Genomic DNA, 21,634 nt, shown 5'->3' with positions numbered 1-21,634 from the left:
CACATATTGATATTATTAGCCTACCAATAAAGATAACTTTTTTTAAAGCAAATATTATGTATTTTATTACAATTAAATGTTTAAGTTTTACAACAACAAAAAAATTACCAAAAATGTCATCCAAACATTTGGATGCAATTTTTAAAAAAGGAAAACGTTCAGAAAATAGACTAATCCTGATAAAATGTATTTATGCTTGATGAAAAACGATTCCTTTAAGAATATTTTTCTACCAAATTAACGGCAGGACATGGTAGCATATGGTAGGCCCGCCTCTGCTAAATAAATAGGCAAATTATTGAGAATGATCATTGATTTCGTATCAATAAAGCGTTCAATGTCTTATATTAATCAATTTCACCTATTGCGTCCAAATTCCCTTTTCTTTCAAGTTTTTAATCATTCAAATATGCACATTACAAAGACATGACTTTGTAACTATTGCCTATTGATTCATTGTCTCCTCAGTTATCTTTTAGCAGCCTTCACAGTGGGTGCAAAGGGGTGAAGGCGTCTAAAACTTTCTCGACATTTAGGCTATCCTAAATGAACATGTTAATTTCCTTTAAATTAAGCACACTGCAAATGTTGGAAACGAGAGGTGTTATTTTAACTAACAATTGCTCCATCAGTTATCGAAAGCGTCGTCGCAGGGGTTTGTTTTGTTAATTGCCTGTCTTAATCCTAATTACAGTTTTGGGTGGAGCAGATTTGTGCGCGGAAAGAAGGGGTAGGCTACTTTGTATAGAAACTGTAGACTACAGATTCACCTCGACAATTTCATAGTATACACGCACTACAAAGAGAGACGATCGGACCTAGGCCAGCAGCGCATGAGTTTGGAAATTGGGATAAGGATATCTTCCAGCGCTCCGCGACAGGCGCGTCATAACGCGGACAGGTAAAAGAGCTTGCACCCCGCTTCGCTCGCGTGGCTACAGTCCCTGCAGTTCGATAAACAACATGGAATAGCCTACATTTATTTGCTACATTGTTTAGTGTTGGCGAAAAGTTAGTCCTGAATTAAGACAGAGAAGCCGATCTCACGTTGTCGCATTTCATTCACATTCTTCTACCTTAAGTTTTGGCACGTTGTGTATGTAGCCTATAGGTTATATAGCCTAGCCATGAGAAACATTGTGTCCTAATTTAATGTTAGGTAGGCTATTTGCTTTATAATAGCCCCACAGAAAATACTCCAACACAGCCTTACAATCTATTTTTGCAAATATTCGTACTTGTTTGGCTTAATTAAATAATTTTCTGAAACTCATCTTCCCTTTTGTTGCAACTCTGAATCGATATTAGCCTACTGATAATAAAAAGGTGTGTGTGTGGTTCAATTAAGAATGCGATAAGGAATTGAATGAGTCGCATTGAACGACCCGGCTTTGAATCGAAAGTGATTGCATAGAGTATATGACTGGAAGTGCGTCTTGCGTAGTCTACAGTTCAGTCGTTTTACATTCTTTATCCCGACAAAGAAGTCGGATAACAACGCTATATTTTGACGAGTGGACTTGTTGGCCCCGTTTCGTTTGTATCCTACAGTCTCATCTTGCACAGGTTATGCAATGTCCTGATTCGATCTTTTCACCATGGCGTTCGCTAAACTGGCAAATGTGCTAGACCGGGTATTTGACCGTTTTTAACAGTTGAACACCAGTTGCGCAACGCTTTGGTTGCAGTCACCGGCACGGGGGTATGGTACACACGCGTCGAGTTCCATTAGCCTATATCTGTCCAGTGTAACACATACCACAACCTGACAACTACATAAACATTGTTTTTAAGTACAGCTGTCGTGGGCAGTATTTGGTGCTATAGCAAAGGCCCTAGGATCATATGTCCTATTGTTTTATGATTCGATGCCTACCCCCGAAATGTGTCCGATGACGCAGCCGCCTTGGAAGGTTGTGTTATCACAACGTGCTGTGCTCATCATTGTGTGCAGTAGGCTTACGACTTCCTGCACATTGCCGAAAAGAAGAGGCATGTGATTCTGGTTGTGACAGAGCACGTTCCAGGTTGTTTACGGGAATGCACTGTAAACCCCCCGAAAACATTTACCTGTGGAAAAGGTCTGCCAGCTTAAATAGTTCTGTCTATTTAGTGGTTGAAAGTTTAATTTACAGTTTCTAGAGTTGAGTCCGTTTTGCCCAGGGTATCAGTCATACACACACATCCGTTTCTCTGTGGAAAACAAGAGAATCTCAGTCATGTTATTTACACTATTGTCATTCTACACCATATAGTTCAGTCTTTGAGCTAATGCAAAATTAAGATTTCATAAATCTAATATTTGGGAAATGTGGATTTATGAGTTATGAAGCAAACATTGTAGTATTTTGATTACAGGAAGTGAAGTTATTACATCATTTGAGATAGTCCCAGCCCAGCTCTATTTGGAATCCAATGGCTGCCTGGCCTGAAACGTGTGTGACGGGATAACTCCTACTCCCCCCTCTTTCCTTGTCTCATTGTCAGCAGTGTTTCAATGCCACTGGCCTCTGTTTGCCTCCTTAATGAAAAGTACAATGTAATCAGTGGCATGTGCCAAATAGACCATGATTAGCTCTTCCTCTGGGTTAAGGACTGTCTGGTGGTGTTGATCGTAACACACAAGTGTCCGCCGTGTGGACAGTCCCTCCAGATGGCTGAGGGGGGAGAGTGTGTGTGTGTAGCTGCGGTGGATTGGCAAGATTAGGAGAGCTACTGCAATGCCCTAACCCCACCCTGCTCTACGCTGTAGGGGGGCTCAACCTGACACGTGTCCACACACACAGGTCCTTCAGCCCAAATGGGATAATGGTCTAACCTCCATACTTCCCCCTAATGGCTCCATTGAGGGATTAACTCTTTCCAGAACAATACCCAAATCCACTGCACCTCCTCTGCGCACACACTTTTTGAGGAAAGTTCAAGCGGATACAAGCATCGTTTGGCACACACACACACACACACACACACACACACACACACACACACACACACACACACACACACACACACACACACACACACACACACACACACACCACATGAAATGGTCAATAACAATCTTCTTGTTATGATCTTATGAGAGGCATCCTGTAGACCGGAATTAAAACATATTGTGACAAAGGGGAGAAAATCAGTGACACTCCAGATCAACTCTCAAGATAAGATCCACCACTGTTGTGGGGAAAGTTTTGTGAAGTTTGTGTGTGTGTGTGAGAGTTTGAATATCAAGGTGAATAACAGTCATGGCATTTGAATGAGAAATTGACAGTGTAGCCAGTACTTCTCTTCTTGTGACAAGCAGGATCGTTAAGCTGAATCTGCCATGAAAGTCAATAAAGTTTGCTGCTTTTTGCCTCTTGTTGCAGAGGGAACCAGGAATTTGGAATGGCTGCTAATCTCACCTGTGGTTTAGCCACCCCCACCCATTCCATCCACTCTCATCCTCACCTCCTTTCTCTTCTTTCTTTTCATAATCCCTACATCCTTCTGATGTGTTGGCACCACAATTCTGCTCAGCTCTGTGTGTGTGTTACTCTTAGCCCTGATAGGAGCCCTCTGTAAAAACTAACAGAGACAGGAGGTCCCCATGCCCTTCTTTGTGTGGCCCTCTTCCTCCCTCCCTCTCTCCTCCAGGCATGCAGGCCACATTAAATACCCTCCTCGGCCTGCGCATAAACAAAAAGAGCCATTTGACTTCAGAGCAGAGTCACCCCTCCCTACTCCCCCAGCCTCAGGCCTGCCTGCGCCCCCTCCTTCCTTTACAGTTTAAGCAGAGAGAGGGATGAGGAGAGGGGAAAGGGATCAGGAGAGCCTAGTGAGTGAGTGGGGTGGGGGGTTGTCTGTGTCTTGGCCCAGATTGTTCCCAGCCAGCAAGTGGGTAGGGCTGGACCACATGTGACTTTCAAAGGGGAAAAGACGTTCTTTTCGCTCTCGTTTTTTGTTTAGTTGAAATCTTAACTTGTTTTTCTGGAGGGAGTGAGATGTTTTTTTTTTGGTAGGGGTTGGTCGCTACAGAGCATGATCGTGTAGACCAGCTGGGGTGCAGATCGTATGTGTTTGGGGCCGGTGGGTCGTCTGTTGGCAGGAAGGAGTAGGCAGCGTGTGATGTGGTCAACTCTCTGTCACCAGTGGGGGGGATTGAAGACCCGGTTCTGTCTTTCTCTCCCTCCCTGCCCTCCTCCCCTGCCTCATGTTTTATGTTCTTCATTATCATTCTTCATTAGCCCTCGCTCCACTCCTCCCACTCAAGACTGATGTCAATCGAGGGAGAGTAGGGGATTTCCAGTTGAATTCCAGGACACGGTTGCTTGCTTTGAGTGGTCTTTGCAATGGGGATCTGATACAGACAGAAAAGGAGGATAGATGGAGAGACAAGGTGTTTTGTGTTGTATTTAACCAGGGTCAGTAAGCCCTGCACCTTTTATGCCTCAGTTTATTACCAGAGACCGAGAGGGAGTGTGTTGGTGAGACTGAGCCTTGAGGTCAGTACAGTGTCGCCCTTTAGAGGGGGTGTGTGTGTAAGAGGAACGTCCGTCCGCGGCTCTGTGCTGGGTAAACAGTAGAGGGGCATTGAGTCACCGTCACAGGATGTCCTCCTTCCCCAAGAAGACTCATAAACACCCCCCCCCCCCATCTATGTGTGTTTGTTGTGGGGGGGTTGTTGATATGTAACAGTTGCACTGTTACACAACAAGCACCCATGTTGAGGGAATATGTTTTTGAGACTTTGATTTGGAACTGGCAACCTTTTCTAATTTTATTGAAGTTTATCAAAGACTGCAGGAGAACGTTTGAATTTATGTTAAGGTGTGTGATGGTACTTTTATGAGCCAATTGAAATTGTTGTGTGTTTGTTTTGTGTGAAGCAGCGAGAGCTCATGCCTCAGGTGAAAGCGCCTGCTATTTCCATAGAGCAGTGTGTGTGTGTGTGTGTGTGTGTGTGTGTGTGTGTGTGTGCCTGCCTGCCACTGCTACCCTGAATGAGCTGCAAGCGATCGTGTTCCTCATGGTGGTGGGCGGTCCTTGAGAGGGGGAGTGGAGAGGGAATGAGGGAGGGACCACTGAGTGAATCAACATCTCCCTCACTTGTTGAGGGGCAGTCAGTTAAACAGAAGGCACTCACTAGAACAGACACACACACGCTAACACACAGCACTCGCACTCTGGAGTAGCGCTTGGATTGGAGGGGGAGAGGGTGAACTGCACCTGTCCCACACACACACACACACACACACACACACACACAAATAAACACACTCACCCAGGGGAGAGATCATTCGGCCCTATGTGTGGCTGGGACCAAAGCTTCTCGGTGAGTACGCTAGTCAATGGAGAAACAGGGACTTGTAGAGAAAAAACGTTTGATTTGGGAATTTTCACTTTTATTTTAAGGAAAACATTTATTTAATTTCTTCTTAAATTTTATTAGTTTTGAGGATTTTTAAAGTTGTGTATTAAATTTGTTTTGCTTGTAATAGTTGAACAAGCACTTTTCTAAATGAAACCAGTGACAACGAATATGAAGGTTTATTTTAGGAGTTATTTATGTAAGTCAAAGTGTTCTCCTTGTTTGTCAGGCCACTCCATTATGCAATGAGTTTGTTAAACTTTCAGTATATTGTTGAATATAATATTTAAATGCAATCATTTTGAGTATTGAGATTGTGTTTAAATTATTAATATCTTATTGCAGTTTGTCCACTTCAGCTGAATTGTTTGAATTATTAAATTTCTAAAATTGTCATTGGTTATAGCTTGCTACATAAAAAAAATATATCTGTAGTGTTTATCGAATATTTTAACAGAGATGTGTATGTGAGAGTTGAATAAATCAGTTGCTTTTGGCCAGGTTCTCAGTTTCAGTATTCGTTTTGCACAGCTGTCATAGAAAGACTAATTTATTAGCAGGAACAGATTTTGACTAGTGTTTGGTATTATATTTATCTATATATTTAAATCCCTTTCAAAGGATATCAATGTACAATAAATAATATCACAATATTAATAAATAGTTTGAAATGATCAACTCTACATTGAAACGGAATATCCTATTTGTATTATCATTTCATGTATGTAATTACTTGGTATATTGTTTGTAGTACAATTTTATTTGAAATTAATGTTGGAAAAACATTTTGAGAAAGTGATGTTGTTCTGTTACTCTTCCGGAAGTTAATTACACTAGTCTCCTCGGAGCCTGTTTTTTTAGCTTGAGTGAATTTAAGGTCATGTTTAATTTGGTCAAGGCTTGGGGAATTTTGTCAAGCTTTTAGTTGTGGTTTAGTTTTGGAGATTGCTGGAGGGTTGAGTAGATCTCTGTTGGGGTTATGGTACGTTTTTCCTGAATTATATGTGAGTGACACCGTATAAGGTTGCATTTCAGTCTATCATCGGCCTTGAAATTTGACAATCTTTGTAGCGTATGATCATTCATTCTACGGACACTGTGTTTTTGTTGTGGGACAAGGATGTGTGTGTGAGATGGTCTTGGGTGGGGAGCGTTTGAAGTTTGTTTGTGCTGCTGTGGCCCCCCCAAATGGAAAGGTTTGGCACTCCCTCCCCACTGTCCCACACATACACGGATGATTTGCCTGTTCCGCTGCTCTGCCACTCTGCTTCCAATTTTAGCTCCATTCAGACGTAGACAGGACTTCCTTCCCCTGTTTGTGACTATTTTTCCACCCTGGGGGGAGAGGGCTAGGGACAGTGAGAGAGCATAAGGGAGAGGGGGATAAAGAAAGAAACAGGAGGATTAAGAGACTTATGTTGACAGTTTGACAAGGAGGGAGAATGAAGAAGGGTAGGCTAGATAGAAGTAGAGTTGGACAGAGGGAATGAAGATAGTGAGGGAGGGTAGAGACCGAGGGGTAGCGTGGCTGGCCCTGACCTTATGCCATCTTACATAGCCCACGGAATGGACTCACAGCTTGGCTGCCATTGGTTAGGCCGTGTCAGCCTATCTGCACAAGTCATTGGTCAATCTGTCTTTCCCCGAGACACTAGCCGTATACGCATACAGTATATAACACATACTCTTGGGTCACAACTCATCTGTAATAAAAGAAAGGGATATACTTTTCACTCTGGACTCAATAAGTGTTCTTTAAATAAAATAAAAAAAAGTAACTTATTTGAATAGAGTTGACGGTTTCCTGTGATTGAGTGTTTCCTTCTAAGTAGAGAGTAGAGGGGATTAGACTGTCCTGGGCTGGAGGCTAGTGGGGTCGGTCGACAGTGGCTCTTGTTCCCACAGAGAGAGCACAGACACTGTCTGCTTAGTCAGCTAGTCTCAAAGAATCTCGCCACTCACTGACTCATACTGGATAATAACGCTCCCCTCTCTCTCTTTTTCTCCCCTTCAATTTTTTTCCTTTCTCCTTCTCTCCATCTCGGTCTCTCTTTTTTTCTCACTCGCTCTCTTATCGCTTTCCCTTTCTCTCAGGCTACCTCTCATAGCTCGGCCATGTTGACTACTGAGGGGGCCCACACTGTAGAGCACGACAACGTCAAAATGGACACCGAACGCCATAGGGACACGGAAACCCAGATGGACACGAGATCCAAAATGGCCACCGACACAGATTCTAAGATGGAGGAGGCGGACATGATGAAGTGGACGGAGGTGGAGTTTGAGGAGAAGTGTACCTACATTGTCAAGGATACTCCGCGGGAGGCAGGGACAGTGAGCAAGGGGTTAACGAGAGCAGAGGCCTCACTGCCTCGTAACCTGGCCTTCAAACAACTAGCTGATTCCAAAGAGGTAGGAAGACACACACACACACACACCATCTGTAAACCCATATGCTCCCCAAACTCACATGACTCAACTGTAGGTAATATATGACAGCAGGAGAAGTCTCAGCCAGGGGGGGATTGTGGTGAGGAGGGTGTCTCGTTGTAAAAGATCACACACAGGAGCACGGCGATGACCTGTGTGTGTTGTAGGAGCGGTGTGTAAGCCCAGTGTGGAGGGGAATTCACACACACTCTCTCGGAGGTGTGATGCAGGTTGCTACAGAGCCTCTGCAGTGAGAAATGAGCTCCCACCCATCCATGAAGAGTCATTAATCATACTTAGCCATGCTGTTGACGGGAGATTCATCAACACATCCTGATAACCATTTACCCTACCTGTCTCTGTGTCTATCCCTCTGTTCTCACACTAGTCAGTCCTACACTAGACCAGACCCAGCTCTCCCTACCTACATGCCTACCACTGTCCAGATATCAACCTCTTCACAACCCAAACTGATTCCCAGTCAGTCTAACCGGTGAACCCTGTAGAATAAGTGTGACGAGGGGTCATGAGAGTAGGTGGGGAGCGTTTTGTGGTTTTAACCTGATCAAGACCGCATGATTTGGTTGCAATGAATAGATTTTCTTGTCATTGCTCATCTGTTTCTTATCACCCTGTGTGTGTGAGAATGAGTGTTTCCCACCACGTTTGTTTACGACCTGATACGGTATCCGTCAATATTTATCACCTTCACAGAAGCGACCACTAAGATTGAGGGAAAATAAGAGGAAAATGAGAGGATGTGGACAGAGTATAGCATTACCAGTGATGAAAGGATATTGACTTAGTCATTTAGGGAGCATTGTAAAGTTGGTTAATAAGTTATCCTCAAAACACCCCTAATCTTGAAGTGGTCTGGCCCTGGGATGGATATGGGAAGGGGGATTTCCCAATCCTTTAGAGAGGGTGTTTGTGTAGGATATGCATGAAGGGGATAAGGGTGTGTGTGTGTGCGTGCAAGTGTAGTCTGTGTAGGGGGTTTGGTGAATACATCAGAGTTTATCATGGTTAGGAGATTAGCTGAACGTCTAGGTTTGATAATCCCTCATTTTCAGATGGATGCACTTCCCTTCTTCCTTCCTCCCTCTATTTCAAGTTTTTTTCCAATTATTTTGAAAGGAACAACAGCGCTTTAATATCAGGTGTGGATCTCTTTCTCCTTTAAGGTGAACAGTCTGAGGTGAGTTGTTTTGATGTGGTAGGGTGTGTTGTGCGTGTCGTAAAGGGTGTCAGAGGGAGTGGCCCTTTGGTCAATTAGAAAGGAACAGAGGCGAGAAGGGAGAGATGCTTTGTGGAACCTGGGTGAGATGGAGGAAATAGAACTCTTTCCCTCAAGGTGTCTAACTCTTCCTGTTGGCACTGGATAAGGGTTAGGTGTGTGTTTGACTATGTTCACACACTTAAAACACACAGCAAATGTGGCTTGAGGAAAAAGTGTGACAGTCAAATTCCCAGCCTAGGCCACTGGTTTTTCTAGTACAGAGTAGTAATTATATATACACACACACACACACACACACACACACACAGAGAGGCAGCCTTGTTTGTTGATTTGATCATGATGATGGGTTCTTCCGGCCGTCTTCATGTGAAGACTGTGACCTCCTGGCAGGATGTGATAACGTAAATTCTCTAACCACCGAACATACACACACTGCAACTAATGGTCTTTATCTCTGTCCTGTAGGTGATTGGAGTGGCCAGCAGAGAGTACATCCCCAAAGGAACACGCTTCGGCCCCCTGGTGGGTCAGAGCTACACTGCAGACAGCGTCCCCAAAGACGCCAACAGGAAGTACTTCTGGAGGGTGAGTGGTTTTCCCTCCTGTCCACTAACACACACACACACACAAAGAGAGCAAGCGCTTCACTTTCAGTAAAAGACAGCCACAGAGGAAGAAAAACAACCATAGGTCATTTCCTGTTCCACTGACTGACTTCGTGTGACGTCACGGCCAGGGTCTCTGCGTTCTTCAGAAGTTTGTGTGTGTGGAGACGGAAGGGGTTTTCTCTCTAATCATTCTGAGACTAAGGCTCTCCACTCTGTGTGTGTGTGTGGTGCATACTTGTCGCTGTAACACACACCCTCAACTCCTATTTCATCATGAAAAATCTGCTGGGTAAAGCCTGTTATTCAGTAGTGGTTGTCTGATCAGTAAGTGTGGCAGCTAGTACAGTAAGAACTGTAGTGGAACAATGGAGGAGTAATATGACAATTTTACACTGTACACAGGAACAGGGCTACGGTGTCATCGTTCCGGGAAGTGACAATGTAGCACTCATACACACACAGGCACTCACCTAGATTCAACAACATCCCAAAGCTATGTGTTCCATTCATGTACCTCGCTCAGGCAAGACACAACAGAGTTATAGACCTCTCTCTCTCGTTGATGTCCACAATCAGATAGAGAGAGTGGTCTGAGTGGAGAGAGGGGGAAGATTCAGAATGAGTGTCGGTGCCATTGTCGGCGTGACGTATTCTCTGACTCAACTCTTTTGGATGTGTATAAGAGAGGCTCCTACTCTGTCGGTCTCGCCATCCCTCAGTCTGTATAACTGGCTATAAGGTCTGGAGTGGAGGGGGAGAGAGATTTAACGAGTCTACACTTTAATGATATTACACTCACGCTGCTGATATGATTCGTCAACATATTTAGCCGTTACTCAGCACTGTTTTTCTGGAGCGTTCTAAACTTGCCATTGAGACTTCCTTGCCTGTTAACCTTTGACCATTTCCTGACTCTCCGTCTCCTCAGATCTACTCGGAGGGCGACTTCCACCACTTTGTGGACGGCCTGGACGAGGAGCGGTCTAACTGGATGCGCTACGTCAACCCGGGCCACTCGGCGGGGGAGCAAAACCTGGCGGCGTGCCAGAATGGCACGAACATCTACTTCTACACAGTGAGGGCCATCCCCCCTGGCACCGAGCTGCTGGTGTGGTACTGCCCAGAGTTCGCTCACCGCCTCCACTACCTGCCTTCTGAAGAGCTCATGATGCAGAAACTCAGTAAGTCCTATCATATGAAACCTTATTACATAATGTTATACAATATGCAATGATTTATTACATAGTAATAACGCTGTATCCTTGGAACTATAGTGTACAATTGGTATTATGTTTAACTTTCCATGGTCATCTTGTGTGTGTGTGATTTTATTTAGCACCTACCTACTCAGTGTTGGTGTGTTTCGTGACAGTGTATATTTGTGAGAGCCTGACAGTATATCTGAGGGGAGCCACATCTCCTTCCTCTCTGAACATCTGCCTGGCATTAACACACACAGCCCCTCAACCTTTCATCTCTGCCAGCGCCACCATTGCATGTGTGTGATCACTAGTCATAAAGTGAATAGTCTAAATGCAAATATGAATATGTGTGAGGAAGCAAAAAAGAGTGAGAGAGCACCAGACAGAGTTAGAAGGGGAGGGAGGTAGGTAGGGATGGGAGGAAGGAGCCAGCATTCTGCCTCCAGGTGTGGTAGGTAGTGACTCCAGTTCCCTGGGAGATGCACATCTCCTGGGGCAGAGACACAGGGGCCTGGGCCCCTTCATGGTACTGGCCCCTCTGGCTCCTACTTTTTCTCTATGGCCCCTGTAATTAAACCACCCCACTACCACAGGGGCCTCTGTTGACCTGGGAATGACATCATACTTACCTTTCTCTTCTCTCTTCTCTCTGTCTCGGTTCATCTCTCTCCCTGTGTCTTTCTCCATTAACCCAGTCATAGTAGAACCAGACGTGTGTTTGGTTGGTTGTGTGAGTCAGCAGAACTGGCTGGTCTGAAATGACTGAACTGGAGCTCTTCTCCCACTCGCTCTCCTCTTGGTGTGACAGCTGTTGTTTTTCTCCATATTTGTGTGTGTGTTACATGCTTACACAATCAGCCTTCCTTAAAACAACAATATGCTTTGCACAGACATATGGCACCTGTTTAGCATTTCCTGTTCTAAATGTGTATGCGTTCAAACACATACTATCCTACGCACACCCTCTCCCTTGCATGCAAGGACACACATACCCGGAGAGGCATTTCATTCCAACACACTCACTCTTTTAATCTCAAAAGTGTGTGCGTGCGTGTGTGATGTGCTGACGGCTCCTTGGCCCTTCTCCTTAATTTATTTGGCACTTTAAAAGTGGAGAGACGGAGGGAAGAGAGGAGAGGAAGAAAAGCGTCCCCTCCATTGACTACTTGAACTTCCTGGAGGCGGGGCCGTGCTGACAGATTGATATCTCCAAGATGGCCACCCTGTTTGTTTTCTGAAAGAAAGGAGGGCTGGGAGTGGTGTTATCTGAGGGGGAGGACAGGGAAGAGGAGAAGGGGAGGCACTGATAACCTCTGTGTTTACACACTGCCGCTGTAGTGGTGTGGGGTCACTGTGTGTGTGTTGAAAGTCTGTCGAGTAATTAAGTGCTGGAAAGCTTAATGTATATACACGTTATTGGACACACACACACAGATTTGTGACCCTCTAGTAAAAGTTCAATGGGTAGTAAATGGATGGGATTATTGATGTCCACTCTAAATCCCGACTGATGGAGGTTTAACAGGTGAGGATGTGTTAACCGACATGCAGAGGCTTTTAGCGTGTGTGTGTAGCCTGGAAGCGCTTGCAGTAATCCCATCTTTCATCATGTGGAGGTGACAGTAGGTGCAAGGGAGGAGGAAGCTCTCCCAGTTAACCTTTGACCTGGAAACAATAGCAAACTAGAAGGAATCCTGGGTGGTTGTTTTTACTTCTACCTAAAGGACTGATAAAAGTCCAAAGGTGTAGGATAGGAAGTGTGTTTTTGTGTTAATGGAATGTGATTGAAGGGTCCTTCTTTGGGTCGTGAGTGTGCATGCTGGAGATGATGAGCAAACCTATCAGACAAAGGCCTCTGTCAGGAAGTGTCAAGAGTGTGTGTGTGTGATTGAGAGAGTCAGGTGGAGAGGGCAGGTTGAGGCCAAACTTGAGAGGAAACTTTCAATCAGCCCTGCCCCCATTTGGATTTTCTTGATTTTTATCTTCCCTAGACCCCCCCCCCCCCCCCCCCACACACACACACACACACCCTGCCCAGAGGCAGCTGTCATGCCTCACTTCCTGTCTTTTAGCCCTCCATGATCGTTCGTCAAATCTGTCACGCTAATTGAACCACTGTTACAGTGTTCCTAACCCCCCTCCCCACCTCTACAGCTGAAAGACCATTATTTCTCCTAAGGTAAAGACATGTCTAGATAAGTTTTTCCTGTGCGCATTTCACCTGACACCAAGTCAAAGGGAAACGTGGTCTTCAGTCAGAGGGAGAACAGTGCGTCTGACCTCTCTCTCTCCCTCCCTCTACAGAGCAGTCTCTGCTGGAAGCCAAGCAGCAGGCCAGTGAGGAGCATGTCAGCAGCAGCAGCGCCCCAGTCAAGATAGAACACAGTGTCTCCTCCATCCTCGGGGGCCCCACCACCTCTAGCAAGAGGGAGCCCAGCCGGCCACTGGCCACGCGACCCCGCTATGCTGACAGCCCCGATCGGCCCCTGTACCCCCGTGCCCTCTACCCCCCATTCCGCCCCCACCCTCATCTAACGGAAGAGTTCCTGAGCCTTAAGACCAGCCCAGTACAGTTTTGTTACACAGCAATCAGATCACCAGGCAACCAGTCGTCGGCGACCCCGAGTCCGTCGGCACGGAGCAGTCCAGAGAGTAGCCCCGATGGTAGCCCCGCAGCTCTCCAACCCACACCCCAATCCTCCTCTTTTTACTCGCGAGGTTTGGGTCCCATCCCAGGCTACTCTCCACCAGCCGCCCCCCTTTCCTCGCCCTTCTACCCTCCCGGCCCCCACTACTCCCGCTACATGCTACCCCACCACTACCCACTACCTGGGAGTGGGGTGCCCGCTGTCGGGGGAATGTTTCCAAGAATGTACCCTCTCTTCAGCAGCCTGCTGCCCCCCAACATGCCCCTGCTGCCTGGGGAGGCGGGGAGCAGGTTCTTACTACCTAACTCCTCCCACCCCTCATTCTCCACCCACCGGGACTTCCTCCTCTCCGCCACCACCAGTGCCTTCTCAGCCGCCACCACCCTCGGGGACAAAGCCGGCCCCCACTACCCCCATCACCCCTACTCTGGCCATGATCATCCTCACCCACACGGGCACCCCCACGCCCCCACCAGCGGCTCACCTACAGCGGGCACGGCGGCCCCTAGCGAGCACATGCCCACCAAGCCTACCTCAGCCCTACTGGGCAGCGCCAGCGGCCGGCAGGAGGAGGCCATGAACCTGAGCAAGATGAAGCGTGGTGGTGGCTCTACAGGCTACAAGACCCTGCCTTACCCACTCAAGAAGCAGAACGGCAAGATCAAGTACGAGTGCAACGTCTGCAGCAAGACCTTCGGCCAGCTCTCTAACCTCAAGGTGAGACTGGAGACATTCTGTTCGCTCATTTCATTCCATGCATCCAGACTACTTTGTGTTCCCTTGCATTGAACCCAACTGACGTAACGTTGTCCCTGCTGTGTGTAGGTGCACTTGCGTGTCCACAGCGGTGAGCGGCCCTTCAAGTGTTCGACCTGCAGTAAGGGCTTCACCCAGTTGGCCCACCTGCAGAAACACTTCCTGGTGCACACTGGAGAGAAGCCCCATGAGTGCTCGGTAAAGACCACCACCATATGCTAGTTGCTAAGGCTGTTAAGCTAGCTAGCTGCTGCATATACATAAGCAATGCTGAACTTCCTCCTCTAACCCTTCACTTGTCCTCTTTCCCCCCAGGTGTGCCATAAGCGCTTCAGCAGCACCAGCAACCTAAAGACCCACCTGCGCCTCCACTCGGGTGAGAAGCCCTACTCGTGCAAGCTCTGCCCTGCCAAGTTCACTCAGTTTGTCCACCTCAAGCTGCACAAGCGCCTTCACTCCCGCGAGCGGCCACACAAGTGCCCCCACTGCCACCGCCACTACATTCACCTGTGCAGCCTGCGGCTACACCTGAAGGGCTACTGTCTGGCTGCCATCACCTCCTCAGGTGGCCCCACCCCCAGCCCCTCTACCCAGGAAGAGCTCCAACGCATCAATGAGGAGATTGAGCGCTTCGACATGAGCGACCACGCTGAGAGGCTGGACCAGCTCCAGGGAGGGGTTGAGGTTGAGGCTGTCCTGGAGAAGCAGGTCCTGGGGATGCTGTGGAGGGAGATGGACCTCAAGACCTCCGGCTACCACCACCACAAGGGCGGCGCCAGTGAGCTCCAGTCTACAGGTTACGGCCTGTACAATTCAGTCAATGAGACGTCGGTTATCAAACTGCGCCGAAGCAGTCCGCTTCTTCCTTCCAACGTCACGATCAAGCGGGAGTCCGAGGAACAGGCTTGAGCTCACCGTTTGAAGGACGTTGAGTCAGACTGTGGCTCTGAGAACTTGGTTAGCAGGAGCAACGAGTGTAAATGTATTTTGATGGTTGTAGCGACTGTGGTTTTCAAACTTTCAGGGACTTATGTACTCAGGGCTCCAAGAGACACTGTCCCCAGATTACTTAACTGTTCCACTGTGTCCTACACTTAAGACAGGACAATCATCCACCCATATCATTGTTATTATTACTGTTTCTTTTCAATGTTATTTTTGTTGAATTTATTATATAACATCCTTAATTTATTATGCAATTATTCTGTCTTCGAAAAGCAATATGTGGAAGTGATGTTTACAATGACCAGGTAATTCATTGTAATTTACTGTTTGTTTTTCTGATTTTGATTTCACTCTGGGGCCATTTCTTTGTAGATACTTTCTCTCTCTGCTTGTATCCATCCTGTGTGACCTGTTGAGAAGCAGGGGTGCCTACTTTTATTTTTTAAAATGTATTTAAACAATATAGCAGGTTAAAAAGGGTCAAAGGTCGCAACTTTGTTTTGCCAAAGGTGAACACAAACTTTTGATTAGAAAGAAAAGGCATTGCTTGACCTTCTGACCCTTCCAGCAAGCTTCTCTATGTCCACACTCCTCCTGAGTTCTACAAAAAAGGACATTTTTTGTTTTATGTATTTTCAACAACGGTTACCTCAGTGTGTGTATGATTGTATGCCTGTGAGTGTGAGTATGTACTTTCAGAGGGAAGCTGAAGGATAGTGTGTTTTCTATTTATTGCTTTTGCTACTTGAAGAAGAAACCAAAATGAACTGGAGTGCAGCTCCACATGATCTGAAGAGCAGGAAAGTCTGCTCAATATGTAGCATAATAAGACTGCGAGTCCAGGAATCCTTCCCCCCCAACCGTCCAAGGGAACTTCAATACACTGTTAATAGCAAAAGGAGACACTGTAAAGTTTACTTGGCTTTAGTTTCAAACACACCAAAAAGAGACATAAATTATTGAAAAGAAGACCAAGAGAATACTGTTTGTCTGTGATGAAGTGTTAGCTCTTTAGCTGTGGTTTTGTTTGAGAAAAATGTATGTGAAAAAAATGTATCCCCCTTCTCATTTTTAAATGGCACAGACCAAAGCACCTTGGCCTTCTTATGCACTGGCCCCTCCCCTTTATGGCTTAAGTGCCGGTGCTTGCTCCTCCCACTATTCAATATGATTGGACTGTTATAATGGCTTTAAGACGACATATGGTTTGTCTCCATAGCAACTGTGAGCCCAGGCCGGTGACCTGGAAGCAGTTGCACATCAGCCCCCATCCCCTCGCTTTTTTCTCTCTCCCTCCAACCCTGAAGTATGACCAAAGCATCCCCTTTCATCTTTAGCCCTAGAGGAGAAAAAAATGCTGTCTCTGTTTACATACTCGTTTACATTGTTATTTATGTGCAAAATGTAAATTTATGATAAATGTCCACAGTTCTAATCTGACTATTTTGTGTGACTATTTTGTTTTCATCTGCCTCCTGTTTTGGGTATTGTGCTTTAGGAGAAGCAGCTAGTAGACATTAGGGTCTCTGTATTCTATGGCTTCCGGTAGATCATGTTGCTTTCACCTCATGTAGCCCCAGATCAGTGATCATGGAGGAAAGGACAGAAGGAGAGGTAGCTAGTTAAAACTAACGAGACACCACTTTGCCTCGGACAATATGAGGCATCATCAAAGTGGTAAGCATATGCCTTTTGGTTTAGATCAAGACACTGGAAATAGTTCCAAGGGAAGGAATGAATGGAGAATAGTGTATTTAGAAGAGGCACAAACCTTTCATGTGACATCAACACAAGATTTCTATGAATGTTCTAGTCATATGTATGCATGGTCGGTATGTAGTAAAGAAGAATGGAGGTTTGTCATTTTTGCGGGCCGTGCAAAGCTAAGACAGGAAAAGGAAATAGGAGTACATTTGGAACACATCCCCTTGCCCCACGGCAATAGTAACTGTGGTCGGTATTTTATCCTCAGTTTAGCCTGCACTATTTCCTCATGAGCAGACCCTCATTGAAAAAGTGAATAATTCAGTACAGACCCAGTGTAGTATACACAGCAGCACAACCATGAGGAAAACAGGTAAGTAAAACAGCAGAATGGTTTTGGGCAGTATAAAAAAAACTAGACATCCCCTTACTCTGGTTTCAGAGTAAGGCACAAGCCGGTAACTGCCAAAATAAAGGAAACACCAACAACGTGCTTAAAGGGGTTGAGTGGACCTAAACTATAACAGATCCGCTAGAACCCTCATTTACTTGTTTCCTTTATTTTGGCAGTTGCCGGTACGTAGGCCTACAAGGCACAATCATGAACAAGCTCTATTATAATGTAAAAGTTAAGCTAGCTAGCACAGCTGATGAGCTATTCATGTTTCTGACCTAGCATTTATTTGGTTTATTTCAAGACTAGCTGGAATGTAGCCAGTACCATTTGCCTATAAACTTGCTCCTGTTTGTGAATCTTCTGCATTAGCAAATAAGAACTGTCGTCTGGGTTTGTAGCGTAGCCTACGTGCTCTTTGTCAAACCAAAAACATCCTGTGCTCTCACCTTCTGACTCAACGGTTTTCGCTTTAACGTAGCATGGGCTATTTTGTCTCTCTCCAACATCCTATTATTACTATCAGGGAAACTGAACAATCAGATGTTGACACAGCAAGTTCCACTGCCCCAGCTAGCATGACTTAGGGATGGTACTTTTTTTTGACTGAGTGGGCGAAAACAGACTTACCGGGCTTCCCTACACCTAACTGGGGACCGCACCTCAACTGGTTGGTAGTGTGAGTAACACGTTTATGGTGTTGTCAAACATTGTGAAATTAAATACTTTTTGGTGGAATCACACTTGACACGCACACATTGATGCTATTCATGTTACTAAACGAACATTGGATGTAATCTCTTAAACTCAGTTGGCAACAAGTTGCCTCATAAAAAAAACAGTATGGCTCTGGACCTTACAACTCTCTCCCTCTCTTTCACTCTCACAGACACACACACACACTCTGACTGTGTGACAGAGGAGTAAATATAGCTAAGCGATAGTTTACATACAAATACACACAAAAGGGTCAGTTGTATTTAGCGTCTCCATCTACAAGTTAATGTTCTCGCCACAAGACTCCTTGGTTATGTGCACTTAGTTTCTATCAATGAAACCGTAGACGAAACAGATGCCCAGACACACACACATACGCACACAATGAAATACCGACTTGTGAGTTTCGTTCCAGCATGACGCCATCGATGAGGATGTTTCCGGAAAACAAACCCTAGATTTGCCGTAAATATACTGTAACAAGGACTGCATTACGCAAGCAGAAGGGGGGGTCATCAAACTCAATGGGATGTGATTCAAAAGTGATACATCTCTCTCCGCCTCATAGAACTTCCCGAACCTGTCCCCTTTAGCCCATCTTGACAGGAAGTCGACCCCGTTTTAGGATGAAAACAGAAACCAGATGAGGACCAGAAGAGGCGAGCCGTAGTTACAGATAAGGACCAGAACACATGGTGACCGGGTCATATGGACCACAGAGAAGGGAAAAATTATGAGAAGTACTTTTTGGTAACTTGAACACTGTCCAACACATGGACAGACCGCTGTGCAACCAGCATCAAGAGGATCAAGAGGAACTGTGGTTGAATACAAAGGAGCAGCAAATGAAGCTCCTCTGTCCCAATGAAGCTAGAGGCTGAACAAAGATGGCTGCAGCGATGTAGTGCTGAGTCACCGCCATCGAGGTGGCATGTGTCTAATCTGCATATGTGTGCAAGCATGTGAGTGTGTGTCTATGCGAGGTGCAGATTTCTCACAGATGTATTTATTTATTTAACCTTTATTTAACTAGGCAAGTCAGTTAAGAACAAATTGTTATTTACAATGACGGCCAAACCCTCCCCTAACCCGGATGACACTGGGCCAATTGTGTGCCACCCCAGGCTTGAATAGATTTGCTGAGACACCCCAAAAAACGAATTTATATGAATTAACATCTTTACATAACCATGAGAAAGGACCTGAATATGGATTAGGCCTATAAGTTTAGTATGGCCGCTTTTTAATAAAATGTTAGTTTAAGTAGGTCTAACGTGATGATATAAAAACATAAAGTGCACATTTTTCTCTAATGACCATGTAATAAAAACATTGCAACTCACCATGTCGCTGAATCAGTGGGAACCCTGAGCTTGTTTCCCGGCAACAAGACGGTCCCATCTAGGGGTGATGGGAGACAGTGACATCCGGGTGTTCCTTATGTCCAGTCTTTTTTCTGAAAGAGGAATCTGCAGCGGCTCTCGGAACTCAAACACTCTCGCAAGCGATCTCCCCCTGGATAGCCTCGTTAGATAGCCTATCTCCACATACTACGCACAGGGGGCTTGGAGCATGCGAGCCACCTGTTGCAATAATGCCATATTTTAGGTAGGACTCATATTTTCTATTGAATTAGCCTTTTTATTTTTTTTGCAGTCTCGGGCTCAGCTGTCTCTGCATTATCAACATCGTCGTTGGGCCTTTTACCTCCCTTACCCCTTCCGGAGAAGCGCTCCAGCACCGTTTGTTTGTTTATATTTATGTCAGCTAACGAAGCTAGCTAGTACAAAGTTGGCGGGCAACACAGCTCACGCAGACCGTGATGAACTCGCCGCGCGCGCATTTCTCAAGTTCAAAATCTGTAAACTGTTGTGGGCGTGACAGAGATATTAGTGGTGAGAAAAGGACCAACAGACTACACCAAGTTCCAAGTTCAATGTAATTACTGCTCAAATAGCCTATAATTGTATATAATTCTTATTTTATTTGATCAATAAAAAATAAAAAATATATATTTATCCTTTCTGTGTCCTTTCTGGACCGGCCTGGTGGTTGGGGACAGCTGCCTTACGGGACTAGTGGTCCACAGATTTGTCATCGGCCCTATCCAGATGACACAGATAGAGTAAGGATGGGAAGGGGAGTGAGTTGTTCGGGCATTATAGCAATTAGTGTTCAGCTGTGTGAATTTACGAGCCACATGTGAAGACCTCCGATTAAGAATTATGATTACCTTCCCTCGCTTCCTGCCACCAAACACCGCTCCTTTTGCCTCCCTCCCTCGATCCTGGCTCAGACACTGTACGTGACACGCACACATAAACTCTCTCCATACCACATCATATGCACATATGCAAACAATATCCTCGCTACTTCAATGAGAGAGGTTATGTATTATGTGTGACTGTAATTGTGTGTGAAGGGGGCTTATAGCTGGTGATATATATCAATGTGGATTAGTGTAGTGTGAGTATGTATGGGTTTTGTGAGCAGGGCCTAAATTAACACATGCCACCTGCCAAATGCAGGTAGATTTTGGCATTGGTGGGTAAGATGTCCAGTTCACCAGCCACGTTGGAGGGTGGTGGTCAGGGCTCCAGTGTGAGCATTTCAATCGCATTTAGGAATATAAATAGTAAAGTATGATCACATGTATAGCTAAATAAATGCTGCAGTAGCTGTTTTCAAAGTATTTCAGCTGTTTTGTTTCATAGCTGGTAAATGAAATGCACAAAGTCAAAGAACTGCGAATCCTACAGACCAGGGTTTCCCAACGTTTTTTAGCCCTAGTACTACACAGCGGATTCAAATAATCTAAGTTTGATGATGAGTTGGCTGTTTTTATCAGCTGTGTAGTGCTAGGGCAAAAACCAAAACGTGCACCCAGGGGGGCCCCCAAGACCGACTTCGAGAAATCCTGCAAGTATAGCCTATCCCTCCTCACGCTGCAACACTACCTGGCTGTGTGCACGTGAAGAGCTGAGTAAAAGAAGCGTTGTGCACAGGCATAAAAGTTTATCTAATTTACTTGAAACACACGTCTTCTGAAATTAGACTTTGTCCTTGTGTTTCTTGGCTATTTAAATGGTTTGGTTCACAAGTTTATTTTTTTTTCAATGTTTGCGTTTCAACTGCTAGGGAAGAGAAGACAACGCGGCTATTAGTCAGATCCTCAAAGGACCAGTCAACCCATCTACCTGTGACTGTATTTATGATACAGATCCGCCTCTTGTTCCCAACCGCTTAATTATCCACCCCATTTTCGAACGGTGCAATAGGCACAGCCAAAAAACGGAAGTGATGTATTTTTTATTTTTTATTAACAAATATCAACAAACAATATTCATTCATGTACAAGTTTTAATTGCCCCTTTTCATTGTAGTTAAAGTAGTGCCATACAGTTTGAATGTATTTATAGTGAAAAAAAAAAGATTTTGAATTAGACCATTTGCATTTGTGACCTCCCAATCTTAAAAGGGTAGATGAACATTGTCTCATCTGTGATACTTTGGTTAAGACTCAGGTCACAAAAAAATATGAAATTAAACAATATACCACATTAATTTTCACTAGTAATACATTTGTTTTAGAAACATTACTAAGCATTCCCATCCGTTTTCTTGGTGTAACAATTGGCAA

The 21,634-nt window shown here is 45.3% G+C and overlaps 1 protein-coding gene across 2 annotated transcripts; it reads left to right on the top strand.

The window, feature by feature from the left end:
• Window positions 1–514: 514 nt before the first annotated feature.
• On the top strand, window positions 515–16,619 carry LOC109908326 (PR domain zinc finger protein 1). 2 transcript variants are annotated; one of them, XM_031789221.1, is made up of 7 exons: window positions 515–901; window positions 7,445–7,762; window positions 9,486–9,605; window positions 10,557–10,809; window positions 13,135–14,195; window positions 14,304–14,432; window positions 14,550–16,619. In XM_031789221.1, exons 2-7 carry the CDS (start codon window positions 7,466–7,468, stop codon window positions 15,141–15,143), a joined length of 2,454 nt encoding a protein of 817 aa, XP_031645081.1. In that variant the 5' UTR covers window positions 515–901; window positions 7,445–7,465; the 3' UTR covers window positions 15,144–16,619. The 2 variants fall into 2 exon arrangements, with proteins under 2 accessions (XP_031645081.1, XP_031645077.1); XM_031789217.1 differs by lacking the exon at window positions 515–901 and adding an exon at window positions 5,125–5,314.
• The last annotated feature ends 5,015 nt before the right edge of the window (window positions 16,620–21,634 follow it).

Source organism: Oncorhynchus kisutch, linkage group LG2, assembly GCF_002021735.2.
Source record: "Oncorhynchus kisutch isolate 150728-3 linkage group LG2, Okis_V2, whole genome shotgun sequence".
Taxonomy (NCBI): domain Eukaryota; kingdom Metazoa; phylum Chordata; class Actinopteri; order Salmoniformes; family Salmonidae; genus Oncorhynchus; species Oncorhynchus kisutch.
Note: the sequence above shows the minus strand (reverse complement) of the source record. Positions and strands in the feature narration are given on the sequence as shown.